Raw genomic sequence first — 24,912 nt, 5'->3', positions numbered from 1 at the left:
AAAACAAAATTTCAGCAACAGTAAAATTCTTAATTTTGCTGTGAAATAGATTATGCTGAAGTCACTTTGTTCATCTTTAGTGTTAAACACTGCATCCATGTCACCCTACCAGTTGCCATAATGTGCAACTGTGGTGTGCATTACTTGTAATCTTGCAAATAACACATTTCCTGTCCTAGGATAGCAACACTCACTCTACTGTGTCTATGAAAGAGAAGTGTTGTCAAGGTTTTCCCCTAGATTTGGACTAAAAACACATCCACCCCTATTCATCTCTATTATGTGTAGTTTGCAGAAGGTAGCTTGAAAGAAAGATAACGTTGTTTAGTATATCTGTTCAGTGCAGAGGAAGTAACAAGAACACTGCATTTTTGTGGTTAGATCTATGGATATATTTTTGTACATGCTGAAAATGTTTAAAGACTGAAAAAAGAAAACTAATGCAATCACCACATCTAAAGTCTAGTAAGCTGCAATGTAATATTTTTGATCTTGGGTTTAGGTATTATTTAAGTTTATTTCCACTTTAATTTCACATGTGGGATTTTTTAATGGTACTCACAGACATTAGAATCACTGTTACACGTGGCAAAATCACAGTACTTTGTGGAACAAGAGCAGAGCTTCATATGACAGGGCAGGTTTATAAAATCTTGCAGTGCTATGTTAAGAGGTGTTCACAAACGAACAATGAGATGTAGAAGACTTCATTCATGCCATAAAGACAGACCTGCCCTGTCTAATGGTGTTTTTTATACACAAAGGCCAGTGGAACAAATAAAGAAGCTGGTTTCCTTTTGCTGGTAGAACAGCAGATCGTTAAACATGTGCATGAACAGCAGCTACCAGTGCCCATTTGAAGGGAAGTGGGGTTCATGCAATGCACAAGACCAACATATACTGGAAATACTGTTCAGCACTACAAATGGTCCCCAAAGTATGCATTAGGTAATGCTGCCACGGAAGAAAAGTACACTGTGCTCAAATAAAATTACACTTTTTTCATCTCTACTGTTAGTGGTAACCTCCGTGTCCTGGCTGGGAGACCTGACAATTTCATGCAAGAAGCTTATGGCGTAAACAGTACTGCTATCAGTGATCTCAACAAAATTGTTATTTGGCTGTCTTGCACATAAAGAGGTTTATTTCTTGCTACTTCTGTTTTAATGGTCTAAAGCAGGGTTTCTCAACCAGGGTTCCTCCTGAGGTTGCAAGGGGTTCCTTGAGAAATGGGCAATTTCTACCTCTCAGATAAGTTCCCAATGACACCATTGTTCCTTTTAGCTATCTGTAAGGGGGTAATTCTTCCCAATGATGACAAGAGCAAGGAGCATTCTTCCCACTGACTGTCACACTAATGTGTCATGAGCTGTAGATTTTACATTTTTAGCAGGAGTTCCCCGAGACCAGAAATTTATTTCAAGGGTTCCTCTGTGTTGAAAAGGTTGAGAAAGGCTGGTCTAAAGAATGTCTATTTAAGGAAGTATGAATATAAAATACTCTGTATGAACCTCTTTTGGAGACAGGTGATCACTTTCTTTGCTAAATTACAACAACCTTTCTCTAGCATATCTGAAATCTGTGGGGGTTAAGTGGGGTACACACTATTAGAAATTCAGGCAAATGATTATCTGATTTTCCTCTTTGTTTCACAGCAAGTCGGAACCAAGGAAGGAAATAATGTCTAGAAATTCTCGTACAACGGGCTTTTTTTTGTTGTTTCTGATCATGCGCAGTCTTTCATTTCTGATTTTTCTTGTACTAAAACAGTACACATTAAACTAAAATTGTTGGTTCTGTTCCTGTACATGAAAAATGTTGAAGTTTGTCCCTTCGAAAATTTTCGTTCAGAAGGTCGGAATCGGCTGTTGAAAGTTGTGTACACTATCAGCAAATTCTACAATAGTTCCTCGGACGAAAATGTTCGCCCAATTTTCTTAGTGTGTACTAGCCTTTATTTACTAAAACTAAAGAGTTCAAAATCTGGTGCAGCTCTGCATGGAAACCAATCAAATCCCAGGTATATTGTTAAAGCCTAATTAGGCAAGCTGAAGTTAGAAACTGATTTGCTACCATGCACAGCTGCACCCGATTTTGAGTGTTCCAGTTTTAGGCTTTTTTCACACGGGCTTTCTGATCAGGTCAGCCTGTCAGTTTTTCAGGCGGACCTGATCGAATGCTCCATGTACCTCTATGGAGCAGCGGATGTCAGCGGTGACATGTCCGCTGACACCCACTGCTATCTGATCCAATGTGGTCAGTGAAATCCAGACGGATGGAAACCCTATTTTCCATCCCTCTGGAGGATCAGATCAGATGAAAACAAACAGGCGGTCTGTTTTCATCCGATCTCCCATAGAGGAGAGTGGAGATCTGACATCCAGCTCCGTCTCTGCAAAGTAAGCGGAGACGGAACTGTCATCCTCCTGCTCAGCGGGGATCGGCGTATCGATCCCCACTGAGCAAAACAGAGTCCGCCGTTTGGAAAGCCTGTGTGAAAGGACCCTTTGTCAATCTCCCCTGTCTTAAGTATTCTTGATGAAGAATGTTGATCACATTATAAAAAAAAAAAAATTGTGAGAGAAGCATTGTTCACATTTTTTTCATGGCCCATAAAGCCAATGCTATCAAATGGATGAATGATTTCCCCCCAGTGTATCTCAGTGGAAATTCTACATCAACCAGATAATACCATATGAAAATGTTATGCATGAGAAAATAAATTGTCCCCTTACAGTTAACAAAATTTGGGACTCTTACACAATTCAAGATGAGCTGATCTGGTCTAACCATCACGACAGTTATAGACCCTTACTGGTTTAGCTTTGTATATTTTTTACAATAAAAGTACGTAGGTGTCACAAAAAGGCTGATTTACTAAAGGATTTATTAATGCTCACAGAATTCAATATGTAAAGATTTGCTTCAATTATCCATTCATGTAAAAAAGGAAATTCGTGTTTACTTATTTTATGTGAACTTAAATGAATAACTGAAGTGAATATTCACAGTTTTCTTTGTGAGCATTCTCAAATTCTTTAAGAGAACAATTTTATTTTTTCCTGCTGAACCCTTATTACCCAACCTTGAACTCTAAATGTAACATACTGTATATTGGACTCGTGTAAGGTTGTAAATTTTTACAATTGTTTGAGATCAATAAAAAGATTTTTCTTAAAATCCCCTGCATGGCCTGAATAAGTGGTGCAAGTTCAGTACACAACATTGGAACTTTTATTACCTGTTTACATAGTGCTAGAATGACTGTAATATTTGCTCATACCTAGTGTCATACTTACTGTATAATGGCCAAAACAAACATATTGGTTGCTTCTATAAAGCTAGATAAAGCGGGTTGATGATGTTGTAGATCAGGGATCCTCAAACAATGGCCCTCCAGCTGTTGTGGAACTACACATCCCATGTGGCATTGTAAAACTCACATGACTAGGCATAATGGGAATTGTAGTTCCCGAACAACTGGAGGGCCATAGTTTGAAGACCCCTGTTGTAGATTATAGAAATACTCACATGTGTCATCTGCAAACCCAGCCATAGTTTCATACAGGTCTTCATCAGATCCTGGGTGAAGCGAACATTTCATCAGTATATCGGTGGATAGGTTTACCATGGTCTCGTATAGGGAGTCATCATTATCTCCTTGCATTAGTTCTTCCTTAATGTGCGTTTTTAACATATCAGCAGTTTCCTTGATGAAAAGAAAGGACACATGTGATGCTGACACAAAATTATTATTATTATACAGGATTTATATAGCGCCAATAGTTTGCGCAGCACTTTACAATGTAGAGAGGAGACTGTACAATTGCAATACAGTTCAATACAGAAGGGACGGGAGGGCCCTGCTTGTGGAGTTTACAATCTAAAGGGAGGGGGAGGGGGTACAAAAGGTAATAGCTGCAGGGATGAACTGATAGGGGTGGCTTGGGTACGGTTCTTAGGTGGAGGTGGGATAGGTTTCCCTGAATAAGTGAGTTTTCAGGGATCACCTAAAGGTTGACAGGGTAGGAGCTGACCAGACATACTGGAGCAGGGAGTTCCAGAGGATGGGAGAGGCTTTGGAGAAGTCCTGGAGGTGTGCATGGGAGGAGGTAACAAGGGAACTAGAGAGCAAGAGGTCTTGAGAAGAGCGGTGAGGATGAACAGACAGAAGGGGGATATCCTAAGTAAAGGTAAGCCAGTGAGGAGGGAGTTGTAGTAGTCAAGGTGGAAAATAATCAAGGAGTGAAGAAGTTGTTTTGTGGTGTTGTTAGTCAGGAAGGGGTGAATTCTTGAAATGTTGCAGAGGTTAAGGCGGCAAGTTGTAGCCAGTGATTGGATGTGGGGGTTGAAGAATAGTCTAGAAAGAGTCTAGGATTACATTCAGTACCCTGGCATATGTGGAGGGACCAATGGTTGAGCCGTTGATCTTAATGGTAGAGTCATGGGGAGGGGATCAGGGAGGAGGAAATATTACAAGCTCAGTTTTAGAAAGATTGAGTTTGAGGAAGTGGTGTGACATCCATACTGATACGTCACTAAGTTTGTGATATGAGATACAAACTAATGGTATACAGTGGCAACATAGAGATAAAGATTTTTCATACAATGTGCATTACAAAAAAAATATATTTTCCCTTTTATGCTGTTAAAGCAAACATGCCATAAAAATAAATCCACAACCCACTCCCTTTTCTTCCATAGTCAATATTTAACATTATTGCCATTCCCCTACTGATTCAATCCCCCCTGCCACCCTGAAAAGACTATGAAGAGACTAGCTATGGAGAAGCATGTTACCTGTGACCTACATCCCCACAATGCATTGCTTGGGGCATACGCAGCCAATTGCCTGGCCACATGGATGTCATAAGGGGTAAGGAGTGGGAGTCCTCAAAGTGCAGCCATTGACAATACTAGGATGGTGACTATGCAGATGTGGATCTGGGTGGTAGGGAAGAGGCTGCCTCTAAGCAGGCAGATAAGAGAGAGTATATTCCAACTCCAACTTTTGTTTTTATTTTTTTTTTATTAGTTGTCCTGCCCCTTTCCCCAGCACTGTTCCCTGCTGGCTCAATTTAAGCCTAGAGTGTCAAAGACCCTCTCTCTGGGGGCGCATCTTTAGGCCACCCTGGACTTAGAGAAAATGCTGTAGGAAATGGTGGTGATGTCATTAGGTGCTGACATTCTCTGCAGCATTTAGGACCTGCCTACTGCTGAAGTGAGAATGGGAGGAGGAGTATCTGTGGTGTCATACTGCTGAAACAAAAAAGACAAAAAAAGGTATTTATAGAAAATCTTAAACAAAAAAAAGAAAAATTAAAGTGGAGTTCCAGCCTGTTAAAAAAAAATAAAAAATTCAAAGTCAGCAGCTACAAATACTGTAGCTGCCGACTTTTAATATAAGGACACTTACCTGTCCAGGTATTCCGTGATGTTGGCACCCCTAGCCGATTCGTCCATCGGCTGAGGGTGCTGGCGCCGCCCTCTTCACTATGGGAAACAGGAAGTGAAGCCTTGCGGCTTCACAGCCTGTTTCCTACTGCTCATGCATGAGTTGCACTGCACTTTTTGAATGGGGGAGGAGGAGGGGCCAGAAATTTCATAGAGCGCCGCGATCATTGTGCAGCAATCTTACTCGGAAGTGGGAGCGGGTACTTGGTTTTGACAGGTATCCGCTCCTCCCCCCTCAAATAGTGCCAAATGTGGCAGTGGAGGGGGGGGGAGGGTGCGAACAAGCAGAGCTTCCCCTTTTGGGTGGAGCTCCACTTTAAGTTGGTATTTAAGACAGCTTTTACAGTATTACATGGTTTTTAGATTTCCTCCTCCCAATATCATAGTTTTAAATTGTCTCTATGTAAGACATTATCCTTGCATAGATGTTTTAGGAAAACTATTTTCAAGTCCTGAACCTTAAAGTGGTTGTAAACCTCAGCCATGAAATCTGAGCAAAGAGTATATAGCTGCAGCGTTTACTTATCTCTCTCCAAAGCTCTAAGTGTCATTTCTCTCTGGTGCTTCATTCCTCTGTTAGCAGCATGAGTCACTTCTGAGAAGTTTTCCTGACACATAAGATTAAATTTGTGTTGGGGAGGGAGCTCAGCACGAAGCTTGTCTATTCACAACACAGTTGTTTCGCTGTGTGAAGAGGGGTATGTTCCTTTCATTCAATCAACTCTCACACACTGTAACTGCAGCCTCTCTGGCCCCTCCTCTGTGATACTCACAGATGGAGAAGGACTTTAACACTTTTATGCCCTTTTGAAGGGATGTAGGGAAGAGAGGGCTGCAGAAAAAGCAAGTAAAACCTATGTAAGTGGGTTTGTTTAATCTCTATGTATCATCTGAGGTTGTTCACTTCACTGGGTATATGTAAGGGTTTACATCCACTTTAAAGGCATTGTGCACTTTCAAATGTTTCTTAAACTAGGTATTAGTGTAGATTTACAGCCCATTCCCACTGCCGCGACAGGATTTTGTGAGGCGACCTGTGAAGTCGCGGTGCACAGCGTGACTTGCACGGACTTCATATAATTGAAGTCAATGCAAGTCGCCTCCAGGTCGCCCCAAAGTAGTACAGGACCCTTTTTCTAAGTCGGAGTGACTTGTGTCGCTCCTATTAGAACGGGTCCTGTACTATTCAATGGCAAGCGACCGACCGCGACTTGTCAGGCGACCAAGTCGCCTGACAAGTCGCGCTAGTGTGAATGGACCCTTATCCCTATGTTGTTTGTTTGCCTTAACTTATAAAGATGGGCTTTCAAGTTGTGTCTGCAGTTTGTATACAAAACATGTCTATGTATTGCTTCAGTTAAAGCAGTAATAAACTGTGGCTGGCAATAAAAAAAATCTTTTGCAAAGGCATAATGTGATAGTATGCATTGCATACTACGGGCTCTGGCTCTATAAGTGTTCAGGGCCACGGTGATGTCAAACCTGCGCGTGCGCGCTGGAGCCATTGACTGCGGCACAAAGTTCTGAAGGTCCAGCACGGTATGCAGGACCTTCAAAGCGCAAGCATCGGTGATGTCACCAGTTGCATCCAGTGGGAATATCTCCAAAACACCGCAAGTTTAGGATATATTTATTGTACCTACAGGTAAGCCTTATTATAGGCTTACCTGTAGTTACAAGTCTAAAAAAACACTTTACTACCAGTTTAACTGGTCCCTTTGCACCAAAGGGGCATGACAATTTCCTGTTCTGGTTAACACAGCATCCAGTACAGGCCTCACCATTCCCTCTATGTTACATCACAAATGTAGGAGTGCTAATGTGATGAAACACATCATCTATAGCTGTATGAGTAAGCTCCCTTACTGTCTGTATAATCTAAATACTGTGTAGCTCTTATGTGCATAAGTACTAGACTGAGAAACCCAGGGATTGTGAGATATGTCGTTTCTTTAGAGGAAGTGTCGGGTCTAACACTACAGACAGAGGTCGTTTATTAACCTGTGCAGAGGCTTGCTGCTGCTGACACAAAAATGTGAATATTTATTGCACTATAGGCTGGGCATACAGGGCAACAAATTTCACCATGAAATGACATGATCCACACATTGCTTTTGGTTTTGCTTTGTTTTTATACAGTGTTTGCTGCAGCACATTGTGATGTTTAACACTTCACTGAGTGACCTGGCATATTAGAGAACAAGGCTTTTTACTTTACCCATGCTTTGAGACACATTTGGTGTGAACAAGCCCTAATGTTTTACCCATTATAAATTGTGCACTGCACTACGATAGGCAGAACCAGGCACAAGTAAACCCAATGGTTACTTTACTGAATGTTAAAAAGCTATATGTTGAAACAAGAAGGAGGCTAGTAGGTATTAAAATGCAAATGAAATATATAGTGTTTCATTATTTTCCTGAAAATGATTCTGAATGAGTACATTTACCAAAGACTCACCACATATTCATCAATGAACTGTCGCAGATCCTTAAAACCATATTTTTCTGCTATGTTGTTTGGAAAGTGTCCATGCTTATTCGACACACTATAGGCTTGTAAAGCTCCGGGGCAGGTGAGCAAAAGGGCTGTCAAATTTTTCAGCCCATATTTTGCAGAAAAATGAAGAAGAGTAGGCAATTCTTCATCTCGTTGATCTAAAATAAAACATAAGAGACATTAAAGTACTTTTAAATCCTTAGTGTTTTTTAGCTCAACACTGAGCACAAAACAATAATCATTCCCCAGTAAACTAGTTCTTACCAAAACACTTGCAGTTTGCAACTTTCAATGCTGCTAGCTCCTGCTCTCTCACTGCTGCTTCCCTAAACTTCTGGTCTCCACAGATAAGAGTGCAGCTTTCATCCTAGGATATGGGGCTGTGGGTTTCTATTGAAGCACACGGTGTAGGGAGACACAGCATTAGTTGCTACATGCAAGGATGACTCCACAGGATGCTGAAAGTGAAAGGAGCCACCCTGAACAAAAAAAAAAAAACCCAGCCAGGGTTTATGGCACCAGGATTAAACTGGAACATAGACATAGCTCCCAACTGTCCCGGTTTTTGAGGGACTGTCCCTGATTTTGAACAAAGTCTCTCTGTACCTCTTTTCTCCTCATGTGTCCCTCATTTTGGTCTATATATTTTAAATATAAAATGCACTTTTTATCTTTCAAAAAGTGTTTCCCAGTGCTAAACCTTTCATCCAATTTCTAAATTGCTGCATTTGTACATTTCAAAAGGCAGGATAAAGGAATAGTAGTGGTAAAAAAAAAAGTACTTGTGGGTTCATCTAATTATTTTTTTAGTATAATTCTCCTTTGAGGAGGCGTGGCAGGGGGTGTGTCCTATGCCCACATACTTTTACTAATAGGTGTCCATCGTTCCCATCTCATAAAGTTGGGAGGTACTGTATAAATTTCACTTAGCACATTACAAATTGTATGATTAAGTAATTCTATGTAATTCTATGTGATTGCATTTCAAAATATTATATACCTGTGTTAAAAAGTAACTTCTATATGCCAATAGAAAATGTGTTGTGTCCATTGACACTCGCTGACATCTGATCAGATTAAACAGACGAATAGGGATCTGTTCCCCATCCGTCTAACGGATTGGATCAGATGGCCGTCGGGTGTAAATGGACAGGTGGTTCCCAACTGGGGAGGGGATTTTTTAGCTCTTGGCTTGCGACATTCAGATACAGTATGTGTCACTGAAAGGTAGTATGTAAAGGCCCGTACACACGTACCGATCGTCGGCATACAAACGTCGGTGGACGAAGGATCTGCCGATTGTACGCGTGTTAGTATGGTGCCTCCGACAGATGTCTGCGCACAATCCGCGGACAAAAGTCTTTCGTGCAAACATGAAAATATTTGTATGCCGACACCAGAACGGACGATTGTTCGCCTGTCAGTACACAATTCGGCCGACAGACCGCAGATTTGCAAGACTGGGCATGCTCAGAAAATAGAAAACACAGGGAAAGTTAACCATTACATGACATCACTTCTGCAGTCGGCGGACAAAATTCTTGTGCTGTCCTTGTGCTGTCTTTGCACTTTTCAGCAGACACCGACATCCCGGGGAGAAAAGAGGAACATTTGTAAGCCGACCATCGGTACGTGTGTACGGGGCTTAAGCGTATTCTTGTTGTCTTTAGTTTGCTTTCTAATATATACACCTATTTTCTTGTAAGACAAATATTCTCATTATATTTTTATCTACTTTACTTATTATTGTTTATATAGGGCCAGCCATAAATGGAGTGAATTTCTTTCCTGCAACTGCATGTTGACAGGGGAATCCCTCCCGCCGAGCCATTGTGTTTTCCCGATGGGGGGGCTGGAAAGCCGTCCCTGCCAGAAGAACACTATAACAGCCGCTAGCGATAATCGCATGTAAAATCTGGCAGGCTGGTTGAATCCCTCATGATTCGAGCCGTCTATGGCCGGCTTAACACTGTAGATTACTTCTGCCTTTCTGATAAAGCTCAGTGCGAAAGGCGTTGAAGTCAGCTGCCTCTGCTTCACATGTTGAATCCAACATATATGCTGCTTCCAATGATGTATTGTACCAAATGGGATCACAATGATACATTTTGTAATGCATTTATCATGTATAAATACATTCAGGGCGGTTGTAGGACTCTTTCAAAAATGTAATTCACAACAATTTGTTAATTTTAATGTGCGAATATCAAATTCACGTGTTTTAATATGGAACTGTACAATAAATTGCTATGTTTTAGACATATACATTGTTTTTGTGATTGTTTGGTACCTCTAAAGTTCCATCAATAGATATTTTCAAAGAGCCTACTGTATATATCTAATAACATGGTGCTTTGATGCCCCATAAATCTTGCCTGTAATATTTAGTCTAGAACAAACATGCTCATAGTAGTGTTTTTCTATTAGAAATACTTACAGATAAGAAAAGCAAGTTCTTAAAGTGGAAAGAAAGGCTTGTACTTAAACAACCCCGCATGATCATTTCAGTAATGAAAGGCCAGCCGTATGTTGTATGTGTTAAATTGTTAAATGCCTTGTTTTTGTACCTTTTTTTTTATTATGCACTGCTTTTAAATGATTGTAATGCCTCACCGTTTGGAGTGGAAGGTCGGATGGTGGGCGTGTCTTTTTCTGCCTAGGAGCATCACTCCTGGTAGTGACATGCCTGCTGCTGGTGGGAGTGATCATTGAAGGGCTGGGTATGATGGGGGAAGGCAAGACATGGTGGGGGCTGGTGGTAGGTGGGCAGGGTTAGGAGGGATGAGGGGGTGCCAGATGGAGCTGTGCTTCTAGCACAGACAACTGTTCCAGGAAGATCCTCTGAGTAGCCACATTGGGCTGCACAGACACACCGTTGTTGGTGAAGCCCTGGAGAATTGCTGATTGTCTGGATTTTTCAAATCATCAATTCAGCAGTTCCATTAATTTATAATATAAAGGTTTTTAGGATTATCCATAGAAATAAAGGGTGTTTGTTTATTTTTACATGGAATTTCACTTTAAGCATTGTTTTAATATCTGCATGATTATATGTACTCTAGAACAGTGCCAATGACAATGAACTTGACTAAAAGAAAATTTTTGATGGTAAAAATGCATTAAAACAATTGTTCTCTTACCTCTTTAGCTGCTTGTGCTATATAATCATTCATTCTCAAAGATTGCAACAAAAATCTATAAGAGCCCGTTTACATTTGCGCAGTTTGTTAACACAGGTGTGTTAGCAGGCATCATGTTGTAAGTTAATGTGCGTTGCGTAAAAGTAGCCTGTTCAGTTGAATGGGCTGCCTAACAAACCAGACCACACTAAAAAATGTGCATTACTGTGTGCTGTGGTGCACTGCAACGTGTGCTGGTGTGCCATTCAGAATAAAGCCAATTTTAGCTATAGAGGGCTTGTTTTAATTTTACTGCTTGTTCAGAATATGTTACCTAAATGGGAATGGTCTGGGAAGAGGTTCACTTTAAAGTCTGGCATAGATACAGCTTTGCTATATAGTTCATGGGTTATTGCACATAGTACTGATGTAATAATGTTGGATCTTCCTGGCAGACGTTCTTGTGCAAAGAACATGAGCATGGTCGTATATTGCGTGTTCTTACTGGCTTATATGGATGTAAAAATTCTTCTAGCTCCCAAAATGCCAAATATTCAAATAATATTGTCTACTATTTAAGGGGGGAGGTGTGATTTACAAGTGTACGCATAAAATGCTGAACAGTAAGGCAGATTTTTGTTTTTTATTTCTTCTTTTACCAATCTGCATTTGGCGCTAGTTTACTGATTTTTACGTGCCTGTGTGTACATGTCTATTAAAAGCAATGGACTACATGCAGATCATTAAAAAAATGCTGTAATTCCTAAAAACATGGTGTTTTTGGAGCCTATGTGCAAGAGCCCTACTTGTGCCAAGATTCAAAAAGATACTGTATCATAAAAAATGTATATCTTTTTCAGATAGGAAATTAGGAAACGTTCACTCACTTGCAATTGCATTTTCTTCTTCAATCTGATTAATTCCAAAGAGATGCAGACCAGATGCTGGAATATTGTTTTTTAATGATTCTGTCAGCAATTTATCAAGTGCCTCTCGATTGTAGGGCATTATCTTGAATGCCTGGTAAAAAGAAAAAAAAAAGACAAAAACAACCCCACTGTTAAAAATAAATGTAATTAATTACTTAGTTTCTTACCAACAACAGATAATTTAACTAACACTTTGCTTAAAGTATAGCTATAGGTTTTTTTGTTTTTAAAGGGATTAGAACCCCTTTTCCTTTTTATCGTTGTCTGTGTCCCCGTTATGGAGATTCACCCTCTCTCTTTGTCCTGTTTACCATTATAATTGAAAGCGAGAGTAATGGAAAATCCCAAATTTTGGGTTGTCCCCAGATAAGTAATGGAGGGGGAAATGTTCCAATGGGGACACTAGTTCTGGTGACTTGTGGATCCCTAAGGAATTCCGTTAATTTGCAGTGTTTTCCTCTCACTTCCTGTTTGGCTATGGGAAGTGAAGGGAAATCTCAGCAATGGGACACAGATGGCAAAAAAAAACCTGACAGGGGTTATAATCCTACCTTGCGCTATCCAAAATTGAGAAAAAAAGTTTTGCCTATAGTTCTGCTTTAAGTAGAGCAGACACAGAGATATATCACAATCTGGGTCCAACAGATGTGCTGGTGGGTCGGCACACAAAATCTGGAAGAATTAGTTGGCCACCAATGGCATCAGTTTCAAGATGGCTGCCCTGGTTTTACAGAGGTGGGTGCACTGTGGCATGAGGAATTGAGTTGCAGCCTGATATTACAGTTGTTTAAATTCAATGTTTTTTCTCAATAATCTAAACTCACAATACCATAATGAATTTGGAATTTGGAGAAAACAAAAATCAAGTTTGTATCCTCTGGGATTTGGTGGGACCCTCCTGCCTTCTGGACTGGCTTGGTCTTAATGTACAGCCGTCCAGGCCGCAGAGGACATGCAGAGTCCATCAGGGGGGATCACCTGGTGAGGCAAAGCGCATCTGTCGGTGGCATTCGGGGATATCCAGGGCTCTGGTTGAACCCCTAGCCTTGCCGCCAGTGTGCGCACCCAGCGGGCACTAGGACTCATCTCTATCTATGGGCAGTGCTCTGACGCACAAGCGCCAGTTCATGCACATGTGAGGTACGGCAGCGACTGGGCTGGGTAATGTCAGACGGCAGTCTGATGAATGATTTTCTTCGGCAGGGTCACACATAAGGGGAAAGTAGGAGTGCCACACTTGCCATTGCTCTGAGGGAGATGGTGTCTCTATACACTCTCCCTCCTTCCCCTATTTAACTGGAGGCTGTCGGTGCTGGACACATTGCTGCTACAAGTCAGAACCATAGTGTAGAGTCTTCACTGTATTAGACTGCCCTCTAGGCCTTTTCATGCTTGCTTCTCCCTGACCAGTTTCCAGCAGAGAGATGCATTTATTGTACTGGTTATATTTGTATCCATCTTTTCATTTTTACTGATGGACCACCTTATAAAATATCCTTGACAATTGGATTGTGAACGATATTGAAAAAGATCCGTGGACCTTTTATTTCTGTTTAAAGAAATTTACCACCCCCATATCAGCATGCACTTATGATTAGGGTATGATTTGGTCTTATTTCCACTAAATAGGGCACAAAGACAGCGTACATTTCTAATTGAATGTCAATATTTGTAATAGATGTTTAGAAGCTACTGAAAAAGCGATTAAAATTGCGCAACATGTTGAGCGGAATCTACCAGGAAAAGTGATATCCCAAAAGTTTGAGAAAATGCAAGGCGTATATAGTGATTGTTACACTGAATGCAGTATGCTATATCTTAGCCTCTTGGAAAGGTTTGGTTTTAATTTCACTTATACATATTTTCTTTGCTTGCTATTGTATTATTGTGTAAAAAATGTTTATTGTGAACAATAAATTGTATTCATTTTAGTTAGGTGCCTTTAAAGTCCATTTTTGTTTTCTCCAAATTCCAAATTCAGATTTGTAGGATGTGGCACAGATGAATTATGTGGTCCTCATTGGCCACCAGCAAGCGCCAGATCAATTTATTCCAATTGGTTTAGGGTGGAGGAACCCCCAATTAATGTGAATAATATACTCCACTTGTTTTAACCTTGTTTAAACCTTGATTGTCTACAAAAAGATAAAAATATCCTTGGGTTTATAACAATGGACTTCACAGGCACAGCTTGGGTGGGCCTCATGAGCAATATTCATACCTCACATTGTGGTACAAACAGAGATAAAAATCGAAACCAGTACTATACGAAGCTTGGACGTCTTTTAAAGAAAAAGTTGAATCTGTACTGGCATATAGAATTCTTTAATCAGTATATTCAGGAAAATATTAACCCCATAGGTCTTAGAATTCAAATATTTCCTACAATTAAAAACGCATGACAAGAACTTAAAGACACTTGGGAATCAGCTCTTAACCGCTGTAGTGTGGAACTAATGAAAACATTGCTGATTCAATGCCAGGTGGATACTGATGCTATAGATCAGGAATTACTAAACTTAAATTTATAATATGAAGCGGTAGAAAAATAACACCAAATATGAAGACAAATGCCAGGAACTCAAAGAGTTTTGGAAAATGTAAATAAAGATATTATTTCTAAGAAACAAGCCAAAATAGCCAAAGAAAGAATAGCATTTGCAGAAGGTTATGCATAGAGATGGTTTATTCAATCTATGAGTCGAGGTCAAGGCAACAAATATAGACGCAATGCTAGCAACAGCAACTATATGCCACCAGATGAAGAATTTGAATCTAATTCATCTGTGTCCTCTTCTATATAACAGGCTCACCAGTCAATTTCTATGACACATCAATAATCCCAGGTGGGATCACATAAGCAGAATCACTATGGTGGTGGGTACGCACAAACGTCTAATGCCAAAAAGAAGCCACATAAGTTTCCTCAATTTGCTCCTACTCAATCACAACCCTATGGTGTACACAAACAAGGTGATGGGTGAATTCACAGTACGGACACATCTCGGAATACATAAATGTGTCCCATTGCGGCACAGGCCATTCAGCTTATTCACACAGGCACTATCACTGGTCATGAATCACAATTGGGTGCATCACAACCCCAAGGGGGAAGAGGAGTTGGTTCCTTACTTCCTACCCCAATATCTCAACACCTATCCTTACCTATTCGTCCACCTTTTCAATCACAACCAGAGGCAAATACACAAAGAACACTTGACACATATATGACCCGTCCAAGTCTCCCTTTAGCAGGGATGCCCCCCAATGTAGTCACGACAACGAGCTAAGTATTATTAATTTAACTCCTTACCCTCTTTCCCAGGAAGAATTAGACGTAATGAAACTGGGTCTTAGTTTTTGCCCCACTAACAAGATTGACAAATATGAAACTATTAAGGACCTATATCTGTTTGCTAGAAAATTAAAATATAAATACATATTTGACACAGAGGAATTAAACATAACAAAGAGGATTAAACAATAAAAAGAATTATGCAAACTTTAGAGCCCTTAGAGAACGTATGTTTCTTTTGAGAGAAAATGGAGAAAATGAGGAAGATTCAAATATAGATATAAAGCGTGAAACCGTGATTACTCCCCTTTAAAAATAAATCAACCGAATTTCCTGATTTAGCGACTAATCCTCAGATTTCAGCCTTTCTTATTGCAATGATCAGCGAGATTAAACACATGCCCATCTCTGCCAATATATCTAATCTTACTACAAAACAGCAACAAGCTTTAACAGAACTACAAGAAAAACATGACACCATTAATAAACCCTCAGATAAGGGTGGGAACATTGTTCTAATGACCTATGAGCAGTATGAAACAATGTGTTTAAATATCCTAAATACCAAAGAATCAGCAGATTTCGGTGGAGGCCATATCCCAGTTCAATTGTGAATTCAGACAGGTAATCTATACGGTAATCTAATCTATCTATAATCTATATATGAACACGAAGACACCTATGAATATTTAAACATATTTTTCCCTAGAGAGCCAATTTTTTATTCTATTCCTATAATACACAAGAACCAGGAGGCACCACCTGGAAGACCTATTGTGTCTGGAATAGGATCCATTACGAAAAATGCCAGTAGACTGGTAGATTTCTTTTTGATGCCCCAGGTTACAAGGCTCCCATCATATGTCAAGGACACCCTAGATCTTCTTAAACAATTTGATGGCTTGTCCATCCCCCCCTGATGCCCTGCTCATGACCATTGATGTAGAGGCATTACACTTGAGCAACCCTCATGACCAGGGCATCGAGGTAATAAAAACCTTTCTTATGGAACAGGATCACAAACAATGGGGCTTTAATACATTTTTGCTCAAATTATTATCTTTCATTCTCAGACACAATTGGTTTACCTTTATGGATTACCATTACCTCCAGGTGCGAGGCGTTGCCATTGGCACATATTGTGCCCCGTCATACGCCAATTTGTACAAGGGGGGTGGGAATGCCATATTTTCTAAAATGAGGATTTTTTCCGATACCTGGACCGTACAAGGTATAATGACTATATCCTTTTAATTTGAACAGGGACAATTGGTTGACTCCAAGAATTTATGCATCATCTTAATACCAACGATTGCAATCTAAAATTTACAATGAACTGGCATATGGAGTCAATATCATTCTTGGACCTCTAAATTTACAAAGATTGGCATAACTACTTTGCCACCCAAATGTACCGCAAAGAAACAGCGGGCAAGATAATCTTACATGCCCCGAGTGGACACCCTCCATCACTAATTAGAAGCATTCTGTATGCTCAGTACATTAGTCTCCGACGAAACTGTACTTATGAACAGGATTTCAAGACACAAGCAGCAGACTTTCGGCAACGCCTTCTCCAACGAGGGTATAGCAGAACCCTCCTGCGTAAAGCTTATAACAAAGCACCTAGTAAAAATAGGACCTCTCTTCTGTACCCTACCTAAGTCAACAATCGAATTATCAAACTACCAAATGTATAACCAGATATTCTGTGAAACATCAGGAATTGCGGAATTGCCAACAAAAACATTGGCACCTCCTCAGTGAGGATGTAACCCTTCAAAAGTATATTAGGGAAATCCCTGAGATAGTATTTCGGAAGACTACATCTGTGGGTAACAGAATTACAGCTAGTCACTATGTCTCCACTCGGGAGGCCGGAATGGTGCCCCGAGGCATCTTTACATGTGGACAATGTATGTACTGCCCATGGATTAGGGTAGGTATGCGCTTCAAATTACCAAATGGGGACATTGTCACCCTCTCAGTTCCATGCGAGTTGCGAGACACAGGGAGCAATATATTTAATGACCTGCCAATGTGGGGCCCACTATGTAGGCAAAACAATTCACCAATTTACACAAAGAATTTACGACTACATATATTACTCCCACAATACTAAAATGATTACCCCAGTTTAGCTGCCTAAATACTATTTCATTATTAGTACCATAAAGTTAAATACTCAGATATTGGTCACTACTGTGTTTAGCATATTTTTCTGACATCTGGTGTATGTGTGTCCCCACATTCCGACGTATAGGCTTCAATAGCCCCTGTCGGGATGTCCCTCCCAGGGGTTGAGGGGGTGAGCGCCGACCATCCCGGTCTTCATAGCGTGAGTGAGTGTTTGATGCATGGAAGACGATATATATATCTATATTTCCGTTGTCATATGTATTTTTAATAAATGTATGTTTCTTTATTTGTAATAGATATTTACAAGCTCCTAAAAAAAGCGATTAGAATATCGAAAAATGAAAAGCGGAATCGACCAAGGCAAGTGATATCCCAATAGTTTGAGGAAATGCAGGGCGTATAAAGTGACTGTCATGCTGAATGCATTATACTATAACTTGGAAAATTTCACTTAGTCCAGAGTTTTCTTTTAACTTCACCTATACATATTTTCTATGCTTGCTATTGTATTATTTGTGTAAAAACTTTTTAATGTGAACAATAAAATGTATTGTATTTAGTTAGGTGCTTTTAAAGTCTATTTTTGTTTTCTCCAAATTCAGATTTGTAGAATGTGGCACAGATAAATTACATGGTGCTCATTAGCCACCAGTGAGCGCCAGATCAATTTATTCCACTATGCCATAATGACAAAGTGAAAACAGAATTTTAGACATGTTGCAAATGTATGGAAAAACTGAAATACTGTATTTCTGTAATGCTGGCACGTTCATATATGGAGGAGGGGGGGGGGGGAGGTCCAACTGAAATGCATTTCTAACTATATCTAAACCCAAGAAAAATCATTGAATATATAGCAGCTTTTCAGTCTTTAGGTATAGTGGGTACATTGGTTTTCTTTTTTTGCAGGCTTTTTTCCCTGTATTTCCACCTGGTGATCTTGCCAGTAAAACACTTTCTGACCTAGTGTGAAAACCCTCGCTTGATGTATGGTAACCGTATCCATGAAGCAGCAATGTTGTCATTCTAGGACAGGTAGTGTTGGAGTACTACATAACACCTCACCCTCTCATCATCTCCATAATAAAAATGGGAATGTATTGTGGTCCACAGGGGTGAACTGGGCAGGGCTGATAATACCACTTTAAATTTTAGTACATCAAAGGCAGTGTCCACATAAAGTTAGGAGCTCATTGGATTTCTTGCAGAATTAACAGGTATTTTTTGAAATGATTAAACAGACATAAAAAAAAAATTTCAGTGGTTCATTTAACATATTAAAAGGGAGCAAATAGTAGTTAATTGTTAGGGCTAACATACACTTTAACAAATACCGTATATATTATTTTGGAACCATTATTTTTATAATTACATTTGGGAACCAAGGTATAAATAATGACACATGGGCTGATAATCAAGCAAGTTCATTGTAGATATATTCTGTCAATAATCAGCATATGTGAAGTACATAGCCTTTCTACCTAATATACTCTGCCTGAGTGAATGGTAATAATGAGGCTCTGAATTATATAGAAGTTTGTAATGTGCACTGAATGACTTCAGCCAAAACTGTTCATCTGGATTCCCACAGTTGCAATGTGTTAACACATGCACATTGAAGGCCTGCCTAATGCACCAAAAAATGCATGCACTCTTTTGTGTAAAGCAGCACACCACAACGCACAGTGGTGTGATATGACACAGGTGTATTATTAAGGTGTTTTAAGGTGCCATTAAGTAGGAATGGCACCACAGAATGTGCACAACGTGCATTTCACATGTTGCTACTGTGCAACCGTATAAGCCCAGCCTCAAAGTTTAGACCACCTGGATTCGCAAGTTGGTATTATTCACTGTATGGCCAACATTAGGCCTCTGTTCACAGGCATCCAAACAAATTTACTCCCCTTAAAAATCAATGGGAATGCCACTGCAGCTTGAAGCAATAGGAAGCAGTTTAGGGGTCACAAACAGCAAAGGAACTCAGAAGGATCTCAGAAACATCTAATAATGGTTACAAACATATTGATATAATCAATTAATTGATCATTCCATATGGCTAAACAGATTAGAATTGAATACATATTGCAAACTTAAGACCCTTTATTTATTAAATTTAGTGATCTCTTGATTGCTTTCTGCTCAGCTAAGTCCATAAGCTATGGCAAAATCTTTTTAAATGCTTCACATTGCGTGTTTTTGAGAGCCAATTGTAATACAATCCACTTTAACTATTATTTTAATAGATTGTTTAAATGTTTGAACGATAGATTGTGTTTTCCATCAATACTCTTAAGGGTGATTTACTATAGGCAAATAGATTGTGTATTTTGCAGGTGCAGTTGCACTCATTCTCCCCAGAGCTTAGTGAATGTGGTGAAGCTCTGTTGATTTCCATCATCCAGTCATGTGCATGCAAAAAAGTTTTTTTTTTCCCCTTGCACCTGATTGGGAATCTTCACCACATTCATTAAGCTGTGGGGAAAATGAGTGTGACTGCACTTGATAGTGCACAGTTTATTTTTCTTTAGTAATTCAACATTTTAGTTTATCACAAAGTGTGGAACAATAGTGTCAGTTTTGCATCGTTCCATATCTTAATAAATGGTGAATCACTTGCTTGTAATTACTCATATCTGGACTGATCACAAATCGCTATGTGTATGTCCACTATAAAACGAATCTCAAATGCCAAAAGCATACCTAAAAGTATGCTGCATTTTACCAATCACATAGGTCTTTATTCTGCTGTAATTACCACCCAATGTATGGACACCTCAACAATGGAGAAGTTAGTAAAGGAGAGAAATATGTTTTGATTAAAACTACATTTCTGTTTCTGGTTTTGAATTTTATAGCATTTTATATCAGAAAGAAAATACATATCTATCTATCTAGATATAGATATGTACAGTATATATACTTTGTATATATAAATGTAGCACCATGTCCTAAACAGGGGCAACCAGTTAAATTTAGCATTGCTGGGTTGTAAGTAACCGGATTAATTTGTAGTCTGTTTGGTCATTTGGGGTTTCCCCAAGTTCAGTGTAGCTGTAGTTCCTCCCTTATGCCAGTAGCTATCACTGGTACCTTTGGCATTAGTATGATGAGCTGCAGTGAAACTGGGTTATGAAAATGCATACTTCTCTTGGACAACCAGAAGAAGTTTCCAGGCAACAGGTGCATTCAGGTGATCAGGGTCCTCCTGCCCAGACCTTGGTACGGAGTGGGTGTGGAAGGAACTGCCTAGCCATGTGGTCCAGGCTCTGCAATTGAGGGCCTGTCTGCATGCATGCAGGAGTTTATGGGAACCTGAGATGAAGTACCAGAAATCTCTCTGACATTGGTGGAGAGGGGAACTGTGGAAGAAATGGGAAAGCATCAAAGACAGACTCGTCCAACCAAGTGCTGCACTTTACTATGAGTTTTGGTTGCTTTTGGAGACAGCTGTTGCTAAGAAAGTACGAAACACTGGGTACAGCTTAAAGGCACTTTTCTGTACTGGTGTCTACCTTTTATTTCTTTTTGAGTCTGAGTTTGAGTTTTTTCTATCTGCTGTCTACTTGACCTAGGGTGTTCTGTGTCCTTACCCCTCTCTCCCCGAATTTTCATTGTGTGAAAATTGTTTTGTTTTTACTCCTGTTCACATCCCTATGTCTAGCAACCTACACCCTGAGGTGAAAGGTGAGCCCGCCCTAATACTGGGGGTCAGGGAGGTGCCACATTATGTATGTATATATATATATATATATATATATATATATACATATATATATATATATATATAAAGCTAACCCAATACACATATATTTAATATAGCCTGTTCTGATAAAGTGAACTCCCAGCATTAAAATAGGTTATTTCCTAAGTTTATTCTTAAGGTTATTCTTAAAGCTGAGCTCTGGGCATTTTTTTTCCCATGCAGTGGGGCTTGTGCCCACACTGCATAAGTTAACTGCTCATTTCGTTAAGGGGTGACCAGAAAGCTTTATGCTCACCTGATCCTCCCCTCCACTGGCAAGTGGCGCTCCCCCACAATCCAGTCTTCACGTCCAGAGCAGATTAATAGGGAAGATAACGTCAGGAAGAGTCTACCGCACTAGACAGTGGGGGGTGGGGGCGGAGCCGCAAGTCTTGTGCTGGGAGGATGAGAGGATTAGGTACATTTATCTCCACTGTACAATCCTCTAGACAAAAACAAGCAATCAACCCATGCAGTGCGGGCACAGCCCCACTGCATGGGAAAAACATGTTTTGCCCAGAGTTCACCTTTAACTATATGCTATATGCATTCTAGTGGATCAATGTATAGGTAGGTATTGGTGGTTTGGTTTTGATTGGCTAAGGAAGAACAAAGCGCAAGGATTGGTAGTCAGCAGTAATCAGATTTCATTATCTATGGAAAATTTAAATCTGATTGGTGGTAAATAGAGATAAATGAAGGTAAAGTGGTTGTAAACAGACAAGAAATCTGAACACAGCATATCCTTGTTTGTCTCTATCTATAGTAAAATGTGATTTCTATCTGCTGTCTGGTTCTTCTGTTGTCTGCAGGAGTCACTTCTGACAGCTATTCCTGAAACCAAGAGACAAAACGTGGCAGGGAAGGAGAGCTCCAGCACACATCATGTGACTGACAGCCACAGCTGTGCTTCTTCTCCCTGTGGTGTGAGGAGGAGGGTGTATCCCTTCCCTCCAATCAGGGCTCAGACTTCTTATAATAGAGCTGTGCAGTGTGAATTGAGATCCTCACCCCCTGCTTTGCACTGCTAAGAGATCCTGACAGATTCTGTGTGTTGTAGAAGGCTGTACAGGGGAAATGGCTGCAGATATAGAGGTACAACCCATGTAGAATGATTTGTTTTATCTCTTTGTATCACATGAGGCTAGTCCCCTCATATGTAAGTGTTTTCAACCATTTAAAGTGGAGTTCCAGTCCCCATAATCATTTTTCCAGTCCCCATAAAAAGGTTGTAGGCATCTGAAGCCCACTTTTGTTTATTTCTGGGATTAGGTGCAGCTGGCCACCCAGCATGCACCTCCCGATCTCGCACCTGCACAGATATATATAACACTGCACAGAGCAGTTTCTTCATGACAATTTGCCATAGCATCTGGTCTGGAAATAACACAAAATTTCATTATTAGGCGATTCCCTTGGACTCCTGGGCTAGATGATGCCTATATCCCAGGAGTCCAAGGGAATCGCCTTATGATGACATCGCCTAGGCGGCCGGACTGGAAGTGCTGCATACACAGAACAAAATTAGGTATTCAGACATAAAAAAATAAATAAATTATTATTAATATTGAAATGCTCTGCAAATGAGCATGTGGATGAAAGTAAATTGTAAAAGTGGGTGGAACTCCACTTTAAGGAGTTTTCATTTGTCTAAAATTTCTGGAAAAATCAGGAGATCTGGGTGGGATTTTGATGTTAAAAGAGGCTGGGTTCACACTGTATGCGGACCCGGTTCACAGCAGGGGTCTGGCGCGTCCCTGTTCTTTGTTTCAGGGACAAATCAGGCCAGAATTTTTGCCTGAATTCATGCCTGAAACAATGCCAAAGACAAACAGGCTCCGCTATAGCAAAAAAGAAAGTACAGCACTAAGAGATATAAAGACCAAAGTCTCATAAAATCAAAATCCGAAAGTAGAAGCAAATGTGATGGTTAATCAGGTAGAAATCCATGAAGAGCCACCACCAACACTGAACACACTGCCTCTTGATGTAGTCAAAATAGCATGATAGTCTCCTTAGTAGTAGATAGCCCAGACTCCATACATTCCTCAAGATCCCCCTTAAATTGGAAAAGTCCTCTTCACTCCACACTTGCCATGTCTCACCATAGAATGCGCTCCGCTGTCGCCTCGGAGATGTGTGAATCGGCTTCATTGAGAGCCAGTCACACTCTCCTGCCGTGCAAATTGGATGCGGGAAAAACTGGCATCCAATTCCTATCAGTGTGAACCCAGTCTGAAGGTCTCTGTAGAAGGTGAAGTTAAGGCAGTTTGATGGTTATTAAAGTGATTGTAAAATCTAGTTTTTTTTTTCTATTAAAATAAAAAACATGTTATACTTACCTCTGTGCAGTGGTTTTGCACAGGGCAGCCCAGGTCCTCCTCTTCTCGGGTCATTGGCTGGAGCTCCTGGTCCCTCCCTCCTGTTGAGTGCCCCCACAGCAAGAAGCTTGCTATGGGGGCACCCGAGCCAAGCTGCAGCTCTGTGTATCCATTCAGACATGGAGCTGCCACTTGACCCCGCCCTAGAATAGAATGCCATAGAATGCATTAAGATAAAAAACCTTCTGACTTTACAACCCCTTTAAGGGTGCAAAGGACTAGAATGGCCCCTGAGGATTACAGACCCTCTTTTCCACTCTCCTTGACCTGGTTTTGTGCCAAAATCCGGTCCCTCATTAGCCTTGTTTTATGTTGATCCACCAGCAAAAAAAAAATTCCAAATAAAGATGAGAGGTTAATTTACATTTTTTGGCTATTTTTGACACATTTTGCTTCAGCAGCGCAATGATTAAAATGGAATTTAATTTCATCGCAATCACTCTGTTCATTCCTAGATGCAATACTTTCTAGCAATGTGTACATAATCACTATACTTTGCACTTCCTTGTTAAATGTTATTTTCTTATCTGTCTCTCCCCCCCCCCTTGCCCCATGTCCCCTCTCTACACACACAGCTACTCCACCTTAAGCGTATAAACCCAATGATTCGGTCTTTCGGTACACGTGCTCCTCTGCCTCTTCTGCTGCTTTTCGCTACCACACTGCAGTGATGCCCTGTACTTGAGACGCCTTAACCTCTACGTCTTGCATTCGTGTATATGTTGAATCTCTCAGTTCCCTGACATTTATACTTAATGTATGCACTTAATAGTGGTTTTTGCTGATGTGCGATACCTCTGTTTCTACGCATTTTGTATACTGTGTTTTCTTTGATATTTCAATAAAGTTGAATTTGAAAAAAAAAAAGGCCTGACAGCGATTTTTCTAGTAATCGATTCAGCAGCTGATAAATCATACATGCACATCATACCTGGCACATGAATTCTACAGGATTAGTTGCACTATCAAGCAGCTGGCAAATTTCTTCCATATCTGTGAAATATGTGATTTTAGTATCACACATTTGTAAGTCTCCAGAGAAAACCTTTAGATCTACTGGCCCAGAAGGCAGGTCTGTGCAGAACAGAAAAAAAGCTTGTTAAAACCATGGAAATATGCAGGTTTTGTAAGATAAATTTTATTGAATAAGAATATATTCTTCCACTTTTGAGCATATTTGTCCATAACTAATAACTTACAGTTTTAACATGTACAGTATGTCAGCCAAAACATTTTTTTTTAATTTTAGATAGAGAGGGGAATGATTAGATCCTCTATTGCCAGTAGGACAAGAAGTGAGAAAGCCAGTAGGACAAGAAGTGAGAAAGCCAGTAGGACAAGAAGTGAGAA

The 24,912-nt window shown here is 40.1% G+C and overlaps 1 protein-coding gene across 1 annotated transcript in view; it reads right to left on the bottom strand.

The window, feature by feature from the left end:
* Positions 1 to 24,912, bottom strand: part of PIK3AP1 (phosphoinositide-3-kinase adaptor protein 1) — a 190,733-nt gene that overhangs the window by 81,702 nt on the left and 84,119 nt on the right. Inside the window, exons 5-8 of the mRNA XM_082267573.1 lie at positions 24,494 to 24,636; positions 11,961 to 12,093; positions 7,916 to 8,112; positions 3,532 to 3,709 (exon numbers count right to left, since the gene is read on the bottom strand). Coding sequence (XP_082123699.1) covers positions 3,532 to 3,709; positions 7,916 to 8,112; positions 11,961 to 12,093; positions 24,494 to 24,636 — 651 coding nt within the window. The remainder of the gene's footprint in view (positions 1 to 3,531; positions 3,710 to 7,915; positions 8,113 to 11,960; positions 12,094 to 24,493; positions 24,637 to 24,912) is intronic.

The sequence above is a fragment of the Pelophylax lessonae genome (assembly GCF_965119305.1).
Source record: "Pelophylax lessonae genome assembly, chromosome: 9".
NCBI lineage: Eukaryota > Metazoa > Chordata > Amphibia > Anura > Ranidae > Pelophylax > Pelophylax lessonae.
The sequence above is the reverse complement of the archived record's forward strand: the minus strand, read 5'-3'. Positions and strand labels throughout refer to the sequence as shown.